Source organism: Jaculus jaculus, chromosome 16 (genome assembly GCF_020740685.1).
Source record: "Jaculus jaculus isolate mJacJac1 chromosome 16, mJacJac1.mat.Y.cur, whole genome shotgun sequence".
In the NCBI taxonomy this organism is placed as follows: Eukaryota; Metazoa; Chordata; class Mammalia; order Rodentia; family Dipodidae; genus Jaculus; species Jaculus jaculus.
In genome coordinates this window covers 51,994,021-52,016,964 of record NC_059117.1, presented here as the reverse complement: position 1 = coordinate 52,016,964, position 22,944 = coordinate 51,994,021, and the positions used below count along the sequence as shown (strand labels likewise).

The window sequence follows — 22,944 nt, the reverse complement described above, 5'->3', positions numbered from 1 at the left end:
TATATGATTTTATAGTCATTGATTATTCCTGTTCCACAGAAAGGAAAACTGAAGCTCAAGGAGATCAAGCTATCTGCCTAACCTCTTCCACTATCCGGCGATGAAGCAAGGAGTCAAACCTCCATCTACTGACCAGTCCATTTCTTGGAAGCTCATGGTCAAAGGCAAAACATGTGGTAATTCACTCAAATGGGAATATAGCAATGACTGGCAGAATTTAAAGCAGGTGGGCAGCTTGAAGAGTTAGACCTGACTTCCCTCCTTTGGCCTTGAAAACAAAAAGTTAGCAAGGAGAGAGAGAGAGAGATTGAGAGGATAGATGTGCCAGGGCCTTGTCACTGAAAACACACCCCAGATGCATGCACCACTCTGTGGAACCTAACCCGGGCTGTTAGGTCTTGCAGGAAAGCAACTGAACTGCTAAGTCATCACTCCAGCCCCCCTCCTTTGGTCTTTCTAAAGTCTGTACTTCTCACAGCACCATCAGTGGGTGGACCAGCTGCATCCACATCAACTGGTGGCTTGCTAAAATGGTAGAATCCTGGGCCACATCTCACACCCACTGGGTCAGGATCTGAGCTTATTTTGATCCTCAGGTGATTGGCAGGGACATTGGATTTTGAACAACACATCTCTAAAATTCTTTCCAGAACCAGACTCTGGAGATCCAGAACCAGCTAGTGCAAGACAAGTCTCATTAGGGGTACCAGCTTTTTAAAGGGTCCCAAGAAGAAAGGAGGAATTCTTGTCTACAAGGGGCTTTTATTCTGGGACCCAGGGGTGGGCATAGGTGGCGCAAAGCAGTCTGTAAGCAGGTCTGCACCGCAGGCTACCAGCTGATGTCTCTGAGAGGAGGCACATGTCACAAGACGAGCTACTCAGAGTGACCTGGGTTGAAGTCCTGACCTTGCCATCTGATGTTTGGGTGAACAAGCTGTAAACTCGTTGGTCCTTGGAAGGATTTCTGTCAGATAGTTGATTTGAGATTTTTGTTTTATTTTGTTTTGTTTTTTTCAAGGTAGGGTCTCACCCTAGCCTAAGCTGACCTGGAACTCACTCTGTAGTCCCAGGCTGGCCTCAAACACACAGTGATCCTCCCAACTCTGCCTCCTGAGGGCTAGAATTAAAGGTGTGTGCCATCATGCCTGGCTCTGTCAAATAATGAACTGACCCTCTCTGTGGTTCTGGTAATCCCACAAAAATCCCTTGAGGGTTTTAAGAGAAAGTGCAGGTGCCTGGGTCTCGGACCACAGAGTGAAATTTTATTGGACCTTGGCAAGACTTGGACATTAGTATCATCTCAAAGTCCACTAGTGATTCTTTTGTACAGCAGGATTTAGATCCCCTGATCCTCCACATAAGGACGGTGGCAAAGTCCTCACTACAGTCAGCCCCTGGAACAGAGCAGTGCTCAGCCGTGGTGAAGGGCCTGTGCCCCACGAGCCAGTCCACACCGCCCGTCAGCTACAGAGAAGGTCACAAAGGGGCAGAGAATTCTCAGAGGTAACAAGAGACACAGAGGCCCATGCCTTAGGCTTCTCACTAGAATATTCTCACTAAACAGGAGATCTTAAAAGGAAGAAACCCTGACAACTCTGTCAAAAAGAATTCTCCTAAATGTTAGTGTTTATTATCCTGTGTAACTGTTTTATACAGAAAAGATATTTCTCAGGCTGGAGAAATATCTGGCCTGTAAAGGCTAACTAACAACCAGAGTTTGATTCCCCAGTGCCTACATGAAGCCAGATGCACACAGTGGCCCATGCCTGTAATTTGACCGCAGGGGCTGGAGGCCCTGGTGCACCCACCCTCTCTGTCTGTCTTCTCTGTATCTCTCTCTGCTTGTAAATAAATAATTTTAAGAAAGGAAAGATATTTCACAAGTAATCCCTCCTTTACTATACCTTTGTACTGACACATCTTCTCTAGGAAATTCATCCTAAAAATCGATCCCTATAGCCCTCAATGTTCTAGCTCACCCTTCCTCAGCTAATTAAAACACCTACTGGTTATCAACACCTTCCATGTTGTTCATGCAAAGGAAATGCTTCCCAGCAGTTTAACTCATCATTGCCTCAAAACAAGGGGACCCAGCTGGAAAGATGGCTCAGTGGTTAAGGTGCTTGCCTGCAAAGCCTAAGGACCCAGGTTCAATTCCCCAGTACCCAGATAAGCCAGATACACAAGGTAGCACATGTGAATGGAGTTTGCTTGCAGTGGCTAAAGGCCCTGATGTGCCCGTTCTCTTTCTCTCTCGTTTCATTGTGTCTTCTTCTGCTTGCAAATAATTAAATTTAAAAAGAAAAGAAAAGGCCAGCAACATTAGAGAGGTAAACAAAATCAGTATCAAACCGCACTTCCCTCCCCAAGCAAGTGTTCACAAACTCCCTCAACTTTCCAGGCATCTATCCACAGCAGTGCTGGCCGGGAAGGAAGGTAGGAATTTGTGGCACGAAGTATCAGGACCCCTCTTGGCTGACTTCCTCAGTCCTGCCTAGCCTACTGCAGTGTCCCTTTGCTGTAGAGTGACATTGTAATGGACATTTAACTTTTTTGTTTGTTTATTTGTTTTTTCAAGGTAGGGTCTCCCTGTAGCCCTGGCTGACCTGGAATTCACTTTGTAGTCCCAGGCTGGCCTCGAACTCACAGAGGTCCTCCTACCACTGCTTCTCAGTGCACCGCCATGCCTGGCTGTAACATACATTTAAAGCCACATTACCCAGGGCTGTTTGAGGAAACGACCAAATATTCTCTTCCCAAGTGCGCTCAGAAACCGCTGCTGGAACGCTAACCTGCTGGCTAAATGTTGCTTTAGTTACATGCGGAATCCCAAACTCCCCGTTCTTTTTCCAGTGTGCTTACTCTTCCTGCGATCACCGCGAAGGCACTGAGAGCGCTCTGCGGCTTACGCTGCTCTCATCAAGCATCACCCAACTTCACCGGCAGACGAACTAACTAATCCAGCAAATAATGGGAAACGCCACGATGCAGAAAGAGATCTAAGAATCTGTCCCAGGTCATCCCACTGGGAAGGGACAAGAGGGGTACTTGAAGTGGCAGAAATTGCCAAAAGGTCTCCAATTATACTTCCACCAGGGCCTCTCACTTTCCCTCAAGCTCCCGCTGACGCTTGGGACGTCTGTGCAGGCCGCGTCTCTGCTCACCGCAGCCGCAGGCGCTCTCTGCTTGTCCTGGCCTACCGCCCGCGGCCTGTGCCTCAGACGGCTTTTTTTCTTTGGTTTTCAGGGCAGGGTCTTGGTCTAGCCCAGGCTGACCTGGAATTCAGTATGTAGTCTCCGTGTTTCGAACTGATGGAGCTCCTCCTACCTCTGCTCCGAAGTGCTGGGATTACAGGCAGGCACCACCACGCCCGGCTTCCCAAGTCTTTCTTGCCCCGAGGCACGTCACACTTGCCAGATGGTCTCTGCTAAGGATTCATGTAGTAGTTTGAATTGTGTGTCCCAATAGACTGGGATGTTTTATTTCATTTATTTTTAAAATTTTTATTTAAGAGACGAAAAGAGATGCAGATAGTTAAAGAGAGAATAGGTGTGCCAGGGCCTCCAGCCATTGCAAACAAACTCCAGACACATGTGCCACCTTGTGAGTCTGGCTTACTGGGTCCTTAGGAATCGTACATGTGTCCTTTGGCTTTGTAGGCAAGCACCTTAACCACTAAGCCATCCCTTCAGCCTTGGTTTAGGCTTGGGTGTTTTATTGAGCTCGTAACTTCAATTTCCAGCCACCTGGATCTGATTTCCAGCCAAAGGCACCCAGAGCAGCCTGAGCTCTGGTGGGGTTCCTGCTGCTTGTTGCCCATTGGTGCTGCTGTTTTTGTTTTTTATGGGTTGTTTGGATGTTTCTCTATGCTTAGATGTATGGAAGCAGCCTCTTCCACCACTGATGGAACTTGCCCACTGGAACTGTGAGCCTAAAACTGTGCCTGCTTTGGATGTTCATCCCAGCAACATGAAGCTATCTACAACAGTTCACCAATGAGAGGCTGAAGCAAAGAACTGGACAGTTAGAGAAAGAGAAGCCTGCACTGGCTTCTGTCCCCCTCTGAACCCAAGGCGAGAACTCCTCCATGCTTCATGTTTGCTATGATTCTAGCTGCCAAGTGCAGGACTAGGTGCTATTTCATTTTTTTAATTTAATTTTAGGGGGTTGGAAAGATGGCTTAGCAGTTAAGGCACTTACCTGCAAAGCCTAAGGACCCAGATTTTATTCCCCGGAACCCACGTAAGTCAGATGCATTAGGTGGTGCATGCATGTGGAGTTTGTTTACAGTAGCTGGAGGCCCTGGCATGCCCATTCTTTCTTGTGCATGCTCTCTCTCTCCCTCTTTCTCTCTCAGATAAATAAATAAATAAATAATAAATTAAATTGTATTTTTATTTATTTATTTGAAAGAGAGAGACATATATATATATAGAGAGAGAGAGAGAGACAGAGAGAGAGAAAAAGAATGGGTGTGCCAGGGCATCTACCACTGCCAACAAATTCCAGATGCATGTGCCACCTTGTACATTTGGCTTTATATGAGTACTGGGGAACTGAACCTAGGTCCTTAGGCTTCTCAGGCAAGTATATTAACTACTGAGCAATCTTTCTAGACCCTCTCCTGTCTTGCTATTCATACCTTGATGGATAAATTATCATCTGCCTCCTTCAAATTTTCAACTCCCCCATCACCAATGCAACAAGTTTTCCAAGTTAAAGTGCTTCTCTACATGAAGAACTTAGATAGTCTCATTTCCAGGTCTGGCTTTAAAAGATACAAGTATGTTCCCCTAGTTTTATACATTTATATACAGACTGCATGAATGTTGTTGTAGTCAGCTCCATATTGCTAGGATGAACCTCTGAATTACATACAGTTTATAGGAGAAACAGGATTTATGTTAGGCTTACAGATCCAGGGTAAGTTCTACAATGGTGGAGGAAGCTGGCCCCCTTTCTCATCTCTGCAGCCCCTATTTTCATCTTTGTACATGTGTGCGAGGCCAGGCGGGGTCATTCATGTGTTAGTGGTAGGACAACCTCAGGTGGCAGCTGCATGTTCCATCTGATCTGACGTAGGGCATCTGGTTGTTTGGCGCTTCATCTACACAGAGAGGAAAACACCACCAGCAGCACCATTAGCAAGAGCTACACTGGCAGCCCACCAGCCAAGCCTCAGGACACCCAGGCAGAACTCACTCTGCAGACCTTAGGCTGGAATTCAGACCCATCCCCAGTAACACCTTAGGGCTGGACCCCAGGATCTGCCCCTAGTGATGCCTCCTCCAGTTAGGCCCTGGAAATGTAAGTTACAGGTTTTAATAAGACATCTGAGTCTACTGGGGGACACACATTTGAACAATTACAAATGTAATAGAAGTATAATTATAAAAACTAAACGTCTACCTATAACCGTACACTTACTGTTCATAAGCACTTTTACATCTGCTGTATACTTTAGTCCTTAAAATAGAACTGTGGGAAACATTATCCTATTTTTATCTTTTTAAAAATATTTTATTTATTATTTATTTGAAAGAGAAAGTATGTGGGCATGCTAGGGCCTCTAGCTACTGCAAAAGAACTCCAGACGCATGTGCCACCTTGTGCATCTGGCTTATGTGGATAATAGGGAATCAAACCTGGGTCATTAGGCTTCACAGGCAAGTGCCTTAACTGCTAGGTCATCTCTCCAGCCCCTATTTTCATCTTTGTACGTGTGTGAGAGGCCAGGCGGGGGTCATTCATGTGGAAGTGGTAGAACAAGCTCAGGTGGCAGCTGCATGTTCCATCTGATTTGAGGTAGGGCATCTGGTTGTTTGGCACCTCATACACGGGGGTTTGGGCTCTCCGGGGTGTTCTGCGATCTCTGCCTCCTGTCTTGCCCTAGGAGTGCTGGGGTCAGAGACACGTGCCACTGGGTCGAGCTTTACGGGGCTGAGCTTCGTTCCTCTCACTTGTGTAGCAAGCACCCTACCCACCGAACCATTTCCACAGCCTGGAAAACACTGCTGTTTTTGTTTTTGTTGTTTTTGTTTGGTTTTTCAGGGTAGGGTCTCACTCTAGTCCAGGCTGACCTGGAATTCACTTTGTAGCTTCAGGCTGGCCTCCAACTCACAGCGATCCCCAACCTCTGTCTCTTTAGTGACCCTACAACCTCTGTCTCCTGAGTGCTGGCATTAATGGCATGTGCCACCACACTCAGGAGTTATTCTTTTGCAAAGCAAGAAAGTATCAAATATGTGAGATGACTTACCCAAGGACAGGAAGCCTGAGGGTGGAACAGTAAGATTATAAATAAGGCCATTTCTCCCTCTTTTTGTCATGCCATTGACAGCAGGCTGTGATACCATCTTTATCAATTAAGGTGATAGGGTCATTATAAATATCCATGATCTTATAATAACATAAATGACTTCTATTTTTTTTTACAGCACTGTGTTAACTACAGTGAGTGGGAATATAAACCATTAAATTAACATGAGCTTTAATATTTGGTACTGCTCTATAAAAGCCTGGATTCTGCCCGGGGCCAACTGCCATAGTCAAGGCACGGCGCTATGACAACATGTCACACCACGGACACAGTGTGCCCATCGTGGCGGCGCACGCCTTTAATCCCAGCTCTCCAGAGGCAGAGGTAGGAGGATCACTTTAAGTTCAAGGCCACCAGAGACTTAATAGTGAATTCCGGATCAGTCTGGGCTAGAGTGAGACTCTACCTCAGAAAAACAACAACAAAAAAGTAAAATTAATGAAATTATGAATTCTTTTTAGACCTCTGCTAACAATCATGCTTCTACAAAGTCAAAACACAGACACATCTTACATCGTAACCAGTTGTATTCAGGTCCTTAATTGTTAGTGGGGATTTTTTTTCTAGAATTACTAATACAAATAACTTGCGTTCATAAAAAGATTCCTATATTCTGCTATAAAAGTACTAAATACATCTCAGAAGTTCTGAATGAAGTATTTGAGCCTTAACATTAAGTTGCTGTGAGACCTTGAAAAAGTAGTTTTGTTTCTCTGAGGCTCAAAAATGGGTCATTTTGAGGATAAAAAGGCATAATGTTCCTAAAAAAAACAAATTGCTATGCAAGTCTGAGAGACCATGTTTAATTACAGGACGTTTGCATTCATGATTGCTTTTGTATCCTGGGAGCAATCTGCTACTGGTCCTTCCCTCCTCAGCAAAATGCACGAATATGGAAAAAGTATGCATGAATAACAATGGTACAAATGTCTTTCAAAAGTCTTGTGGATGTTAACTCACTTTCTTCTGTGGCTTCCCAGGCATGCTCAGCTATTGGTGCAGAGTGCCCTCCCCTCCCCAGCCACTGGAGCCCAGAGCTGAAATTAGGGTCAGGTGAAGTGAACCATTGTATAGTGTGATGTTCGTTATCCTTCAGGACTTTTAGCACTATAGTCCCAGTAAGCTGTAGAATTCTGTCTTCTCTTCCCACCTTACTGTGACAAAGAGCCATCCAGAAATGGAAAAGAGATGGGAGAATTCTTTGCATTTAACTTATGATCTAATATTAAGAAGTAGTCTTTTACTTCTATAGATTAAAAAACTAGCACTTAATGTTTCATGAGCAAGAAGGACTTTCTTCTGTTAACACGAAAGTATAGCTTTCGGGCTGGAGAGAGGGCTTAGTGGTTATGGCACTTGCCCATAAAGCCAAAAGATCGAAGTTCAGTTCCCCAGTACCCATGCAAGGCCAGATGCACAGGGTGGCACATGCATCTGGAGTTCACGTTCAGTGGCTGGAGGTCCTGGCATGCCCAACCCCTCCCCCCACTCAAAATAAAATAAAATCAACTCCAGCGTGAGCTAGGGAGGAGGCATTCCTGTCTCTCCGCTCTCCAGCGCCCACCAAATCCCAGTCCAACCCCAGTGGCAGTACTCCACACTGAGTAAAGGGCCCCACTCAAACAACACTCATCGATTTGGACTCTCAGCCCACTGGCCCCTCTGCGCCCTCTCCCGCTCCACGCCCCACCAGGGACAGCACTGCGGGGTAGGTAGACAGCATGTCTCAGGGCTTCAGTCAGGATCCTGCAGCTGCCCTCATGGCTGACCTTGGCCATGTTACTTTTCTATTTCCTCTCACCTTACAGAACTGGGATATTGCAGGTAGACAAAACGGAGAACTCTGAACAATGGATAAGAAGCAGGGGCTTGCTGCACCCCCTCCAGAGCTCCAAATGCATCTGAGGCTTTGCAAGCGAGAGGGTCTCACACCAACATCTTCCACGTGAAAGGCTGTACAAACATGGGCTTTGCATTCAAAGGAGGCCAGCCTCCCAGCTGTCTCATACAGGTTTTAAGTCTGTGGCAGTGTAAGGCGTCTTCCTATTTTCAACCCTAGCAATTTGGCTCAAGCATGATCTCAGCCACTTCAAGCTTTGATTTTTCTAGCCACCTCTTCTGCTGTATTTTTCTCTTAATGCCACCAATCATGTGTGAAATTCTGTTGCAAAACTAATCTTTGAAGGAAATGATAAGTAATGGCTTTTTTAAAGACAGGAAGAAAGAGAGAGGGCAGTGGCTATGACCTTTGCTGTTTTCTGACATGTTTTTCATAGTGTAATACAAATAGAAACATCCCTTTTCAAGGTCAGAGTAGAAATGGGTTTCTGCTTATATAAGCACCACTGTTTCTACAGCGGGAGAAGTCCTCAGCAGAAACCTCATTACTTGATTTTTTTTAAACCTGTAATGTATGTAACAGTTAAACTTGAAAACCAACTGAGCTCAAAAATCATTTTAATTTCTATCTCATTAAATCAATACTTAAGCATAAGAGTTAAAATGATGTTGAAAGATTCAGGAATATGTAAAATCTGTGAGTGAGCAACAATATTCTAATAATACTGTGTAATATGGTAGTGTTTGATGTACTAATGTTACACACACACACACACAATTACACAACATATTTTGTCTTATCAATGGTCTGTTAAAAACAGCTGTGACCACATCTTCTGGAGTGGGAGTCAGAAACCACTAATTTAAATTTTTTTTTTTTGAACCATTATGCCACCCACAAAAGGGTAACTTTGTAAGTTCTCATTATCTCATGAATTTTGGAATTTATCCCTTAAATAAACTCATCTCACTTCCACATAACTGTAACAACTAAGGAGGGCCTTTAAGAAAAAAAAAGAAAAGAAAAAATAACTGAAACTTTAAAGCTTTATTAAATAATCTGTGTTACTGGTACATTGATCAAATTTGGAATTTGGCTTCTAGAACTGAGGAGCTCATATGAATTTAAAAGGCAGTTGTCCAAAGAGAGGCCATCACGGCTTTGCTGTTCTCTGGGAGGACTGCTTCCTTCCCACAAAATACACCTGCCCAGCAATCCCCTGTGTTTGTCACCTCACCGAGACCCATTTGTATTAACACATAATGATTATGACTCCACAATTTAAATGGAGGGATTTGGATGTGACGGTTTCCTCCTAAATTATTATTCTCTCCTTTTGTCAGGGACAGGGTAGCCAGAATTATTTCCTGAGTGGAAAGAAAGATTCTCTTGCACCTAACTCCCCACAATGGATCACTTACTACAGACTAATTAGAAGGAGTCAAATGTTTCCACTGAAAAAGAGGGATGTCTTTCTGTCCTGCATGCTGCTTTCTGACCCTTTTCCTCCTCATAACCTTGTTGTTCGCCTGTTTTTCTAACACTGCTTTGCAGGTGAAACTTGATGGTTTGACCACAGCTCAAAGGGTAAGTGTTGATGTGCGACTGTTCTGAACATGCTGAAGGACAGCCAAGGTCCTGCCTGAGACCGTGTGTGTGTGTGTGTGTGTGTGTGTGTGTGTGTGTGTGTGCGCGCGCGCACGTGAGACTTAGAATTTTCCTAGCTGTTGCATGAAAACATTGGGGGGGCTCAAAGCCCTTTGGGTTGTGATAGGCACCTCCCCAGGTACTTTTCCCACTTTCTCAGACATTGTTAAGGACATGACTGATCCACAATTAATGTCGAACCCAACTGGAATGGCTCATTCACACTTCCTTTCTAAATTTTACTTGCCCTTTTCTCTGGGTTTAATTAACACACTATTAATAGTAACATTTACAGCGAATGTTAACATTTGTCTCTCAGTTCTACTCGTTTGTTTCAGATGGATTATTTCATTTTGCGACAGCATTCTCATAGCCTGTACCCCTCCTCTCACCCCAGACTCAAGTTCACCATCATCTCTGTTCGGCTGACTTGGTCAGAAAACATACTGATTTGGGGTAGATGAAGAAATTTCTACATAAAACCAGCTTTGCATGTCCTACCATGATGGCCAAGGGTGAAACAGGCACCTCCCTGGCCAGGAACAATCTGTGTGCATAGCATGGCCCTTATCAACGATGACCCTCCAGCAGGAGAGAATGTGTCAGGCCAGATGGGAGGGGGAAATGATTTGGACATATGGTGCCTGGAACTGGAGACAGTGTGCCCAGTTCTAGCCTTCTCCTGGGCACTGGGCCACTGCTGGGAAGCACTCAACCTAGCATCCTGCCCTTTCTACGGGCACACTCCTAAGCCACCTGTGACCTGGCATCTCTGTCTGTTGTGCAGACAACTGCCCACAGGCTTTTCCTTGGTCTGGGAAGAAATCCCCCCCGTGCCTGACTTTTATTACTTGATAAATGATTAGTGGCTATTCGTCCATAACACATGTCATTTTTAACCATGTAAAATATTTATGGGGACAGGGAAGGTAACTTCACAAGTATTTGTTATTTCCCCCTTACTTTTACAGTATATCTCACTGGGCAGTTGCTGACTGAGATATTCCCTCTATTTCTCTCTCGTGAACCTTCTATTTAACCATAAGTAATGAATGCGAGATCAATAGAGTAAGTAACAAAAGTATCCACGGTGATTGAACAGCAAACTCTTAAATCCCTGAGCAGCAAGAGCCAGCCAATGATTATTGAAAACACGACACTCAAATCTCAATAGGACATACGAGTGAGGCTTAGGTCATCAAAAGCTCCATTTGTCCTGTAAGTAGGAGAGAATTCACTTAAATAGAACCTGTGGTTCAGAGCTGGAACTAGTACAGTTCCCACCAACATGCACACACACAACTTACTCCAGCTGACCTTGGACAGGTCCACTGTCCAGTTCCTCTGGGACTAGAGGCTTAAGGAGAAGCAGGGAGTCGGAGCCAACCAGCTAAGGCAGGAGCATTTGAAGAGGGACATGGTAACACCTTACAAGTCAGATGAGGGATGAGGTATAGGGAAGTTTATGTCCGGCTTTTACAGCAGTTCTCCTCCAAGCGTTCTATCACCCTGCTCACATGCCCCCCACGCTAGGAACAGTCACAAGACTCCTGACACGTCCTACCTTGTTCAAGTCACAAGAAAAGCCCATGCATGAAAAGCTCTACTTTTCCTTTCCTCTTGTTAATTCTGACTTGAAAAACCATTTGCAGTTCAGCAATGAAGGATGCAGTGATTGGTAGATGCATTTGTGAAGTGAAAACATCGTTTTGAAAAATTACATGAAATAGATGAAATTTGAGATCCCCATAACAAATAAGCGTCGAGCTGCCTGTGCATGACGCCGTGCACACTCCACACCGTGTTAGGGGTTGCAAATACTATCGTGCTGTGGCCTTTAAAGATGCCTGGGGTCTTCCACACAGATCTTTTCCCCATAGGTCTTGGACCAGGTATGTGCTAGACATAGCTGAGCTCTGGAGCTCTGGGTTCCTGAGAGCTTTAGAGAGAGGCTGCCTGGCATACCCTGAAAGCACCGGCAGTCCCGAACACACGCCTTCCTCTGGGAATGGAGAAACACGCCCGAGGAGGCTCGCCCTCCAGGCACGATGGTTGGACAAAACCATACTCAAACACGCAGGGCATCTTTGGCCTGGCCTTCCTGAGAGTATGATTTCAGCTGGAGGAAGCTGGACATCACTTTTCAATGCATACTATTAAAAACTTGCGTGACACAATGAAACTAATTGCCCTGTGACTCACCCTCCTTCACGAGACAGCTGGCCAAGTTCACCGCGAACATGAGCTAGCCCCATGAATGTCGTCCCGTGTCACCAGCCCAGCCCAGCAGGGTGGCTTCACACTGCCACTTTGACACACTAGCCACGTCCATCAAGAGCACAGGACCGTAAACTAAAATCATAATCTTCACCATCGCTCAATCTCATCACCGACGCTGAAATTTTACTTGATTCACAAGACAAATTAAAATACATTTGTAATAAATGCTGGAATATTAATTGTCAGTAAATAAGCTTTCCCCTTCCCTCACTGCCACTCTCAGGAAGAGGTGTTGCTGAAATCTGGATGCTGCTGAAATTTGGCTAGGGAATGAGGATCTTTGCCTTTAAATCCCTTCAGGTTATTTTAAGGCTTCTTTTCTAATATGACAGAAATTATAGAGAAATCAAAACTGCTGTCAAAGACTAGGACGACAAGCATTCAGCTGTGGCAACTTTGGGTCCTTCCACACTCTCTCTTATGTTCCAAAGGCTTCATGAGACCAAACAAAACAAATACCAACACGATGCCCAGAAGCCAATAGTGCCCCCCAAACCATAGATTATCTAGATACCTCTTCAGAAGAATAATGATCTTAACATTAAAACCCAGTAATGACCCAGAGTGTAGGCACCCTATAAAAGCTCCCCTTGACCCTCCATTCAATTCCTCCCACAAACCTCTTAGTATCAGAAAGATGCTGCTCAGTGATGACTCCGGACGGGATTTAGACAGGGAAAGCATAACTTCTACTCCCTCCTAATCGTCGCCTTCTTCTGAAGTGGAGGGGGTTTTGTCTCTTTTTCCCAGCTGCAAGTTTGCAGCATTCCAATGCAAGTATCCGGCTCAGCTCCCAGCCTGCTAACATTGCTCAGCATGGAAGCTTCCACATGCTTTCTGGAGATGCAGGCGGCTAGGCTGAAACCTTCAGGGAGCTTTCCACCGCCGCCCTGAACTAAAACGCACCCAGATTCAACAACTCCTGAGGGCTGAAAGAATATGCATTTAGGGTTAGGTTGCCTCTAGCTCTGGGTTCAGATGCAGGAGTGTCCTTAGGCATCCAGACACCACTCACTAGCCGATGTTTGCCAGTTCTGCCTCACAAGTAGGGAAAACCCAGCCGCCTCAGGAAGCCGTCCTCCTGACCAAGCCCTCACAGCACCCACAGCGAAGGAACTTTGTCCCTCATCCCATTAAGTTAGCCCATGACTTCCCACGCTGCACCTCCACCTAGCTAAAAAAGCCAACTTTAGGACCACAAATCCAGCCAAACTTTATCCACGGCCACCACCCCCAACCCACATCTCTTTTCTTTTCCAACTTAAATTTACGCACAGCAAATGACCAGCCCGGATGAGAGGATAAAGGAGGCTTTCTTTCCAAGCTGCCCTACCCAGGTTGCTGGGTTGCAATATATTCTAGCAGCTTAAAAATTTATTTTTTTAAAGTGCTTGGTTGCGTGATGAAGAGGTTCGGGGGCACCCCCCCCCAGAATTGCATCATCGTAGTGGACACTCACCAAAATACATTATGTTTCTCATAAATCAGACAGCTGGAAGCCCACCGCGGCGTCTCTCAGCCTCCGCTGCTGGCACCCAAGGCTGGCACGCAGGGCAGAGCCGTGGCATGCTACGGTCGGTGCAGACGTCGTCGTCCCGTCCCCTCCCCGGCGTGGCGAGCAAGCAGCGCCGCCGAGCGATGTGCCTCCTCCCCGGGCGGGCAGGCGGGATGCGCGAGCGCCCGCGCGCTCCGGCTCCAGGCGGCTCCGGCTACGGCCCCCGGCGCCCGCGGCCGCTGCAGCGTGCGCTCGGGCCTCGCGCGCCGCCGCTGCCCATCCTCACTGTAACCCGACTCCTCCTTGCGCTGCCCTTGCCGCGCCTGTGACATCAGGAACTGGGAGTAGTACAACCAACAGACCCCCTCCCTCCCCTCCCCTAGCGAGCCCCACCCCGGCTCCAAGACGCCCTCCCCCTCCCACTCCCCCTCTCCTAGAGAGAAGATCTGACCCCTCCCCCAGAGGCGCTCTGACCCCTCCCCTGACATGCTCTGACCCGTCCCCTGAGAGATGCTCTGACCCCTCCCCTGAAAATGCTCTGACCTCTCCCCTGAGACATGCTCTGACCCCTCCTCTGGCATGCTCTGACTCCTCCCCTGAGAGATGCTCGGACCCCGCCCCTGAGAGATGCTCTGACCCCTCCCCTGAGAGATGCTCTGACATCCTCCCCTGACATGCTTTGACCCCTCCGCTGAGAGATGTCATGATGAGGGAAGCTTGAACCACCAGAGGGGAACCGGGTGAGGGGCGCCCCCCAGGCTGTCTTAAAGAAGAGGGGATTCACCCAGCATATGGGTACGGGGACCTGGCTCAGGAGAATTCTACCATGAACATGAAATTAAGTCGTACTTTTATGTGAGTACCATCACCCCTGCCCAAAATTGAGCCTCCTCCTCTCCAAGTTGAAGATGCAGCTGGTGGGCGAGGGGCTACTGTGCCTTTTGCTTGCAGATCTGAGCCTGAGGGTCTAGGGTTGTTTAAGCTTTTTTTCTTTTTTTTATTCTTAAGAGGAAATCAAGAGACCCTGGCTTGGGCAATGGATTGGATCACAGAAAGTTGCTGGTAAAAGGTGTTTTTTATTTCCAGAGCATTTCCTGATCTAGGTTGCTAGAGGGATGGAAAGAGGGGTAGTGTGAGAAAAGTCCCCTCCCACGGTCACATGTTGCGCTTTCTCCCTCCTCCCTCAGTGAGTACCAGAGAGCTCACCCGGGTGGAAATGACCTTTGAACCCCTACAAGGGAGAGGCGTCGGGATGGAAAGGAGACCAAGATTATGTCAGAATTCAAGACTGGTCACCAATGTTGACACACACACTACATTTGAGAGATGCCACTCAAGGAAAGTGCAGCTCAGCCTAGTCTCTGGCTCCTCTGCCCTTACTGTACATAAAAAGGGTGTTAGAAAGAAATCCCTCCAAGCTCTGTGATTAATGAATAAATACTCAACGCGGAGACCAGCAGCACGGTCCCTCCGAGGACTATAGGGTCTAGTTTATCCACTGGACTCTTAAGACATGGAAATTTCTCTAAAAACGATGGAGATTCAAAATGCCTCTGAAAGAAGTAATTGTTTTGTTTATTCTGGGCTTTTATTTCCTTTTTTGTTGCTGTTTCAAGGTAGGGTCTCATTCTAGTCCAGGCTTACCTGGACTTCACTAGTCTCAGGGTGGCCTCGAACTCTCTGTGATCCTCCGACCTCTGGGATTAAAGTCATGCACCACCACCTTGAGCTTTCATAAGCCACGGGAGCAATCTGACGCTAAAATACTCAGATGCTTCTTTATACACTATGCATTCATTGGTAGATTTCTAAGGGCAGAAGCTCTTATTCATTTTGTGTGCAAACTCTTAAAAACAAACAAAAAAAAAAAAGACAAACACTCTAACTCCTAGGTCTCCTTCGTGAGCAGAGCACTTTCACAATGGAGTACAATCAGATAAATAGGGAATTAAGTTCATGTCAGAGCCACAGTGAATCTTAAACAAATTCAGTCCTCTTCAATTTTGTCATTTGTCTGTTTCTGTTTGAGATATGGTTTGGGTCTTGCAGTGTATGTAGCCCAGGCTGACCCCGTACTCCTGATGCTCGGACCTCAAGTTCGGAGGTGCTGAGATACCAGGCAAGTGCTAACATGCCCCTCCAGTCCCGTTTTCTTCAGAAACCTCCTTCCCTGAAAGACATGTGGAGGAGGGAAGCTTAAATAGTAAATTTACTATCCTACTACTTTTTTAAGATTAAAAATAAAAACACTGTCGCAGTCAAATGTGGAAGAAAATCCTTAAGTGTTTTTCCTGTTGGACAGATGGAAAGCATCCAAAAGTACAGCTAATGGTGTTTCCCTTAGGCAAAGGAACCATCTGCAGGAAGCTTGTGCACGAGGCCCTGCAGCTGCCTTCGCCTCCTACGTGGGCTAGGGGGCGCTGCAGTTTAATGTTAGAGTTTTTGGTCCATTTGAGTTCCTGTAGTTGGGCGATGCAAGCCTGAAGAGTTGAATTTAAAACAGGTTTGAAGTGCTAAGGGACTAGCTTCCATCACTAATGACAGCCTTCCATTGGTGTTGCATTTTACAGAGACCACACCGGACTTCCACGCATATCATCCTTCTTAGTGGCAAGTGTAGATATAGAATTAGATATTATCTGCGTCACAAGTACCTAAGACATGTTAAGCTAGGTTCCTTATGATCAGGTTAATAAACAACTTCCGTCTTAATAGTTGCGTGCAAGGCTGGAGAAATGGCTTAATGGTTAAGGCACTTGTCTGCAAAGCGTAAGCACCTAGGTTCTATTCCACAGAACCCACTTAAAGCCATTGCACAACGTGGCACATGCATCTGGAGTTGATTTGCAGTGGTTAGATGCCCTGGTTGTGCCCATTTTCTCTCTCAAATAAATGATTAAATAAAAGATATTTTTAAAATAGTTGCATGTTGAATTCATGTAAGAGTCCCCCAACAGATGGCCTTACTTCAAATACAGCTGCCAGTCAGAGGCTCAGGAAAAGGCCTTCTTCAATATGCATGTCACTGCATGTTAGAAAAACAAACATAGGACCTGGAGAGATGGCTCAGGGGTTAAGGTGCTTGTCTGCAAACCCTAAGGGCCTGGGTTTGATTCCCCAGGACCCATGCAAAGCCAGATGCACAAAGTGGGGCATGAATATGGATTTCCTTTGCAATGGCTAGAGGCCCTGGCCCATTCTCTGTTCTCTCTCTCTCTCTCTCTTTGCAAATAAATAAAGTATTAGAAGAACAGGCCAGACATGGTGATGCATGCCTTTGATCCCAACACTAGGAAAGCAGAGGTAGGAGGATGATCATAAGTTCAGGGCCACCCTGAGACTACATAGTGAGTTCCACACCAGCCTGGACTAGAGCAAAATCCTACCTCAAAAATAAATAAATAAAATATTTCAGTATGGCCATGAACTTATAGGCATAGGGGTTAGGGGTGATAGAATATGTGGTCTCTGTCTGCTCTATAGAGTGTTACACTCTGAATGCAGAATGTGGCCACAGAAATGGTATGGTGTTCAAGGTATACATGGGTGCTCTATCAATGCAGGGGAACTCTGCTCAATCAAGAAGAGGCCAGTGTTCTCTGTTTTTAAAGCTGTGTTCTTCTCTCTAGTGTCTTCTCTAGTGCCTTAAGGTGTAAGAGATGGGTCAGGGCCTAAGGTACTTGCCTGCAAACCCTAACGACCTGAGTTCACTTCCCCAGTACCCATGTAAAGCACAAAGTGGACCTCTTCCCCCTTTCAGTCTTCTTTCTATTTCTCTCTGCTTGCAAATAAATATTATTTAAGAGAGAAAGAAAACGTGCACACCAGGGCCTCCAGCCACCTGAAACAAATTCCAGATGCATGTACCACCTGTGCATCTGGCTGACATGTGATTTGTGGAGTCGAACCTGGGTTCTTAGGCTTCTCAGGCAAGCACCTTAATCACTAAGATATCTCTCCAGCCTAAATATATATATATTGTAATGGCATGCTGTTCTCTCCACTCAGTTAAGGGTCATCTGGAATATCAAAGTCTAAGATAAAATATGCTAAAATATGCTTCTATCTGATGAAAACATGTGATGTTTGTTTAAATTTTATACATTTTTCTGTCTTCAATTTATTTTACTTGTATTTTTATATTTATTTGTGTATTTACTTACACTTTTTTTTTTATTTTTTGAAGTAGAATCTCACTCTAACCCAGACTGACCTGGAATTCACTATGTAGTCTCAAGCTGGCCTCAAACTCACAGGTAGGCTCTTTTCTACCTTGGCCTCCAGAGTGCTGGGATTAAATGCATGTACCACCATGCCCAGCCAATATACCATTTCTCCCTTCCTTCCTTTCTTCTTCCTCCCTCCCTTCCCTCCTCCCTTCCTCCCTTCCCTCCTCCCTTCCTTCCTTCCTTCCTTCCTTCCTTCCTTCCTTCCATCCTTCCTTCCTTCCTTCCCTTCTTCCTTTCTTTTGTAAAGCACAATTCTTTTTTGTTATTGATGTTATTTATTTTTACTTATTTATTTGAGAGCAACAGACAGAGAGATAGAGGCAGATAAACAGAGAATGGGCACACCAGGGCCTCCAGCCACTGCAAACGATGATGGTGAATTGAGCCTCGAACCAGGATCCTTAAGCTTCACAGGCAAGTGCTTAACCACTAAGCAATCTCTCCAGCCCCAATATACCATTTCTTATTTGAAGTATAATAACATCCAAAAGAAATAAAATATGCTGTTGGCTCCACATAGGATTACAAATGTGCCAGATGGGCTGAGAGACATAGCTGTATGTCACTTCTAGTCAGTGACCCCATAGTTTCCAGGGAAGGGTCTATCTGGTTTCCATCTCAGACTCTTATGTGACTCATCTCTTAGATGCTCTGACGAACTGGGTATATCTCCAGAGGCAGAGACAGATCCTCTAGGGCTAACCATGGCTTTGATCTGCTTATCAGATAGAGATATACCTTTTGCAGTTACTTTCAAGTTACTGGGACAAACACCCGCCCAGAAGCAGTTTATGGGAAGACAGGGTTTACTTCAGGCTGACAGAATCCAAGGGAAGCATCATCATGGGGGGAGAAGCTGGCCCACTTCTGTAGATGCACGCACAAGGAGAGCACCAGCAGCCAGCAGCGCAACCACGTCAGAGTGTCCGTTGTTCTCCACACACCTCAGGGCTGGACTCCAAGCTCAGCCCTCAGTGTCACACCCCTGAGCAGGGCTCTGCCCGCTGGGGACTTAAGTAGCAAGCTTAATTTTAATTAAGCTCCTGAGTCCATGGGGCCATACATTCAAACGATCGCATGAAAACTACCACAATACCTTTTGCTATGAAAACAGGGGATGCCTACACACCAGTCACATATTTTAGATTGAAGCATTGTAAATAGGTGAGAATTTTCTTTCTGCTCTATGATGCAAGTGGCTTCCAGCCTTGGTCCCCACGATGCTTAAATCTTCACTGCAGGTTCATCAGTCATTCATTTCTCCCTTTAGACAATGTCAAATGACTTTCATCCCTCCTCTAGTGTTTCCTAATATCCATTACTGTTTTCCATTCCAATTATCATCAAACGTAGTAGGGTGGTCATGTGTTTACTTTAATTCTCTACTCTGGAATATAATTTCCATAAGGGCAAGGATTTTCATCTTTTCAACAGTACCTCTGTTATCCTTAAAGCATCCCTCATATGCTGCTACTCAAGAAGTACTTGTGGGCTGGAGAAATGGCTCAGCGGTTAAGGTCTTTGCCTGGAAAGCCTAACGAACTGGGTTCAATTCCCAACTAAAGCCAGATGCAGAAAGTGGTGCATGTATCTGGAGTTCATTTGCAGCACCTGGTGACCCTGGGATGCCTATTCTCTGTGTATGTGTCTTACTCTGCTTCCAAATAAATGAACAAAATGTTTTGTTTTGTTGTTTTAAAGAAATACTTGTGAGTACGTGACCAAATGACTGGCTGAGTACAGCTCTAGTGCGTGAACAACAGCCCACACTTCTCAGTGACTGCAGCCACTTCTTCGGGGTTGCTGGTGTCTTGTGAGCAGTGTTTACACAAACTAAATCTGTCCATGCTTAGCAGCAGCTGTTCCAGAGCGCCATGCTACACCGATACCAGGTGGTGGCGCCGGCCACAGTGTGTGAACTTGTTTGTACTTTCAAATTCTTATAGCTGCAGGCAGCAGTCACTTAGATTGAGTGGGCATAACTCGGTCTGTGTCTTCTGTTTCATTCCTCCGGGCTTCAGTTGAGCTTGGTGTTATGTGGCAGCAACACCATCTTATCCTGGGTAGCTAATTCCAGGCTTGCTGCAGCCCAATCCATGCTCCATATTTGGTCTCTTATTATTATTGGCTTTATAAAAGATAACTGCGGGGCTGGAGAGGTGGCCCAGTGATTAAAGGCACTTTCTTGCAAAGCTTGATGGTCCGGGGTTCCATTCCCCAGGACCCACCTAAGCCAGATGCACAAAGATGCACATGCATCTTCTTTTCATTTACAGTGGTGGGAGACCCTGGCATGCCCATTTCCTACCCCACTCCTGCTTGATAATAAAAATAAATTTTCTTTTTTAAGGATATATGGCTGGAGAGATGGCTAAGTGGTCAAAAGTTGCTTGTTTGCAAAGCCTGATGCCAGGGTTTGATTCCCCACTACCTATGTAAAGCCACAAGCACAAAGTGTCTCATGCACCACGAGTTCGTTTATAGTGACAGGATGCCCTGATGCACCCATTCTCTCTTGCTTTTTGTGTACCTCTTCATGTCTCTGTCTCCAATATATATATATATATATATCCAATATATCCAATATATATATATATTGATATATATCATATATATATATATATATATATATATATATATATATATATATATATATATAAAATCTTGTCATCCCATTGCTTAGGGTGCTGCCCTCTGCCTTGACAGATAAAGCCTTTCCTAATCAAGGCTTTGTTGATGTCTCCATTTGAATGTCTTATCCTTCTCATCCTTCAATGCATCTCTAATGATTAGTACAGCTTCCTTGAAGACAAAGTTCGCTTCATTGATCTCAATCTTTGGACCCTCTTCAAGCCTCACATCTCCAGGTATGAGGAAGTCTTCATGTCTATGAGATCAACTGGAGAGTTGCTGGAATTCCATGTGGTATGTGACCCTCATTCCTACTCTAGTTCTTGAACATTGTGGCGGCTTCAATCAGACGTCTCCCAAAACCTCATTTGTTTTGAAAGCTTGGTCCTCAGCTGATGGTAGTTTGGAAGGTGAAGTCTTTCTGGAGGAGCTGTGTTGTTAGGGGTGGGCTTTGGGGTGTTATAGTCAGCACCCCCTTGCCAGAGCTCAGCTCACTCTGCTGCTGCTGCTGTCCACCTGCTATGGCAGAGGTGATGTCCAGCCTCTGCTCACGCCATGCTTCCCCTCCATCATGGAGCTAGCTGCCCCTCAAGTCTGTGAGCCACAGTGAAACCTTTCCTCCCATCAGCTGCTTTGGGTCAGTGTTTTATCACAAGAACAGAAACCACAACAGAAATAAGCATGGGAATTTACATTTACTTGCCTGTCTGTCAAATGAAAGATGATGCTTCTCTTACCACAATGTTCTAAAACGAATGAATTACGGTGTTTGATTTAGGTGTCCCCCATTAACGTATGTGTTCTGAAGACTGGGTCCCCAGATGGTGGCAATTTGAGAACTGGAGCCTCCTGGAGGTGGTATATTGTTGGAGGCTGCCTTATGGATGTTGTAGCCAGCTCTACCTTGCCAGTGTTTGGCACACTCTCCTGTTGCTGTTGTCCATCTGATGTTGGTCAGGAGGTTGGTCCACCCTCTGCTCATGCCATCATTTTCCCCTGCCACTATGGAGCTTCCCCTCGAGTCTGCAAGCCAAAATTAACCCTCTCCTCCCACTGCTGCTCTTAGTCAGGTGCTTTCTGCCACAAGCATGAACTGACTGCAATAGTCATCTAACCAATGATCTTCTAATTGGTTCAATATTGTAATACTTTCAATATCTTTTTAGTGCTTCCTATATTCTAGGCCTTGTTCTATGGATAGGAAAGAGAATGGTGTAGAAAATGCAAGGTATAAAGAGGGATATGCTTCATCATGTGGTCACTTAGTTATGTAGGTCATGATAAAGACTTTGTCTTTTATAATGGCATACATAGTGTACCCTGACGTAAGGTCACTACTTTTATAGTGGCGCACGTGGTGTGCCCTTGAAGTAACACCATTGCCTTTATAACAGCATACGTGTTGTGCCCTTGAAGTATCATCATTAGACATATGCTAATGGTCACTATGGCTACTGTGTGTAGAATGAAAAAATGCAGGTTGAACAGGTAGTGTTGCAGTAAGCTTGGCATAAACATCTGACCAAGAGCAGCTGTGGGAAGAAAGGGTTTATTTTGGCTTACAGACTTGAGGGGATGCTCCATGAAGGAATGGAAAACAATGGCATGAGCAGAGGTTGAACATCACCTCCTGGCCAACATCAGATGGACAACAGCAGCAGGAGCGTGTACCAAACATTGTCAAGGTGGAGCTGGCTATAACACCCATAAGTCCACCCTCAACAACACACCTCCTTCAACAAGGCACTCAGTCCCAACTTGCCACCAGCTGGGGACCTAGTGTTCATAACACTTAAGTTTAGAGGAGCACATGAATCAAACTACCATAGGGAGGAAACCTGTGTAACAACTTAAGAAAAGTAATGGAAGCTCAGACCACAGTAAGAATGGTAGAGATGATGAAATGTGGTCATATTCAATATCTGTGTCAAAATGAGTCAGTAGGATTTTCTGAAAATTGAATATGGGTTTTTACAAACCAGAGGGCCTGGGAATTGAGATGAGATGTTATTTCTACCAATGGATACAAAGAAGCCTGGAGGAACTGCAGGAATGTTTGGAGGTGGTCAGTGTGGGCCACGTTGAATTTGTAATTTCCATTCTATATCTTCAGTAACTTGGCCATATAGTCGGAGTTCCATGGGGACCTCATGTTTATTTGGAACTCATCATTCGATAGATGATATGAGATTCATGAGGCTGGGTGGTACCTTTGAGGGAAGATAGAGGAAAAGTAGGTTGATGCTGAACAGCAGGGCATCACAAGAATGAGAGGACAAGTTTGTGATGTTTGCTAACTGAGTATTTGCTAAAAGCAGACGAATTTCTGGGATGTTTGTCAACATGAATGATGTGTTATGGGGGGCTATTTATTTTAAACATGCGTGTGTCTCTGACATACCAACACCCAGTGTCAAAACACCTTGAAAAGTAGAAAAATAATGTGTCTATATGAGAACAATTGCAGAGCTCAATTAATCTATGTAGTGTTTTAATCAGAGCT

General features: G+C 45.4%; 1 protein-coding gene across 4 annotated transcripts in view; it reads right to left on the bottom strand.

Annotated features, from left to right (window-relative positions):
• The window catches only part of Znf385d (zinc finger protein 385D), a 1,102,298-nt gene that overhangs the window by 390,510 nt on the left and 688,844 nt on the right, over positions 1-22,944 (bottom strand). Inside the window, exon 1 of one of the 4 annotated variants that reach the window (XM_045136112.1) lies at positions 13,546-13,662. The exons of 2 other annotated variants lie outside the window; for them this stretch is intronic. In XM_045136112.1, coding sequence (XP_044992047.1) covers positions 13,546-13,567 — 22 coding nt within the window. In that variant the 5' untranslated portion in view covers positions 13,568-13,662. Of the gene's footprint in view, positions 1-12,706; positions 13,005-13,545; positions 13,663-22,944 lie in introns of those variants that run through there. One more of the 4 variants, XM_045136111.1, reaches the window with a different exon arrangement.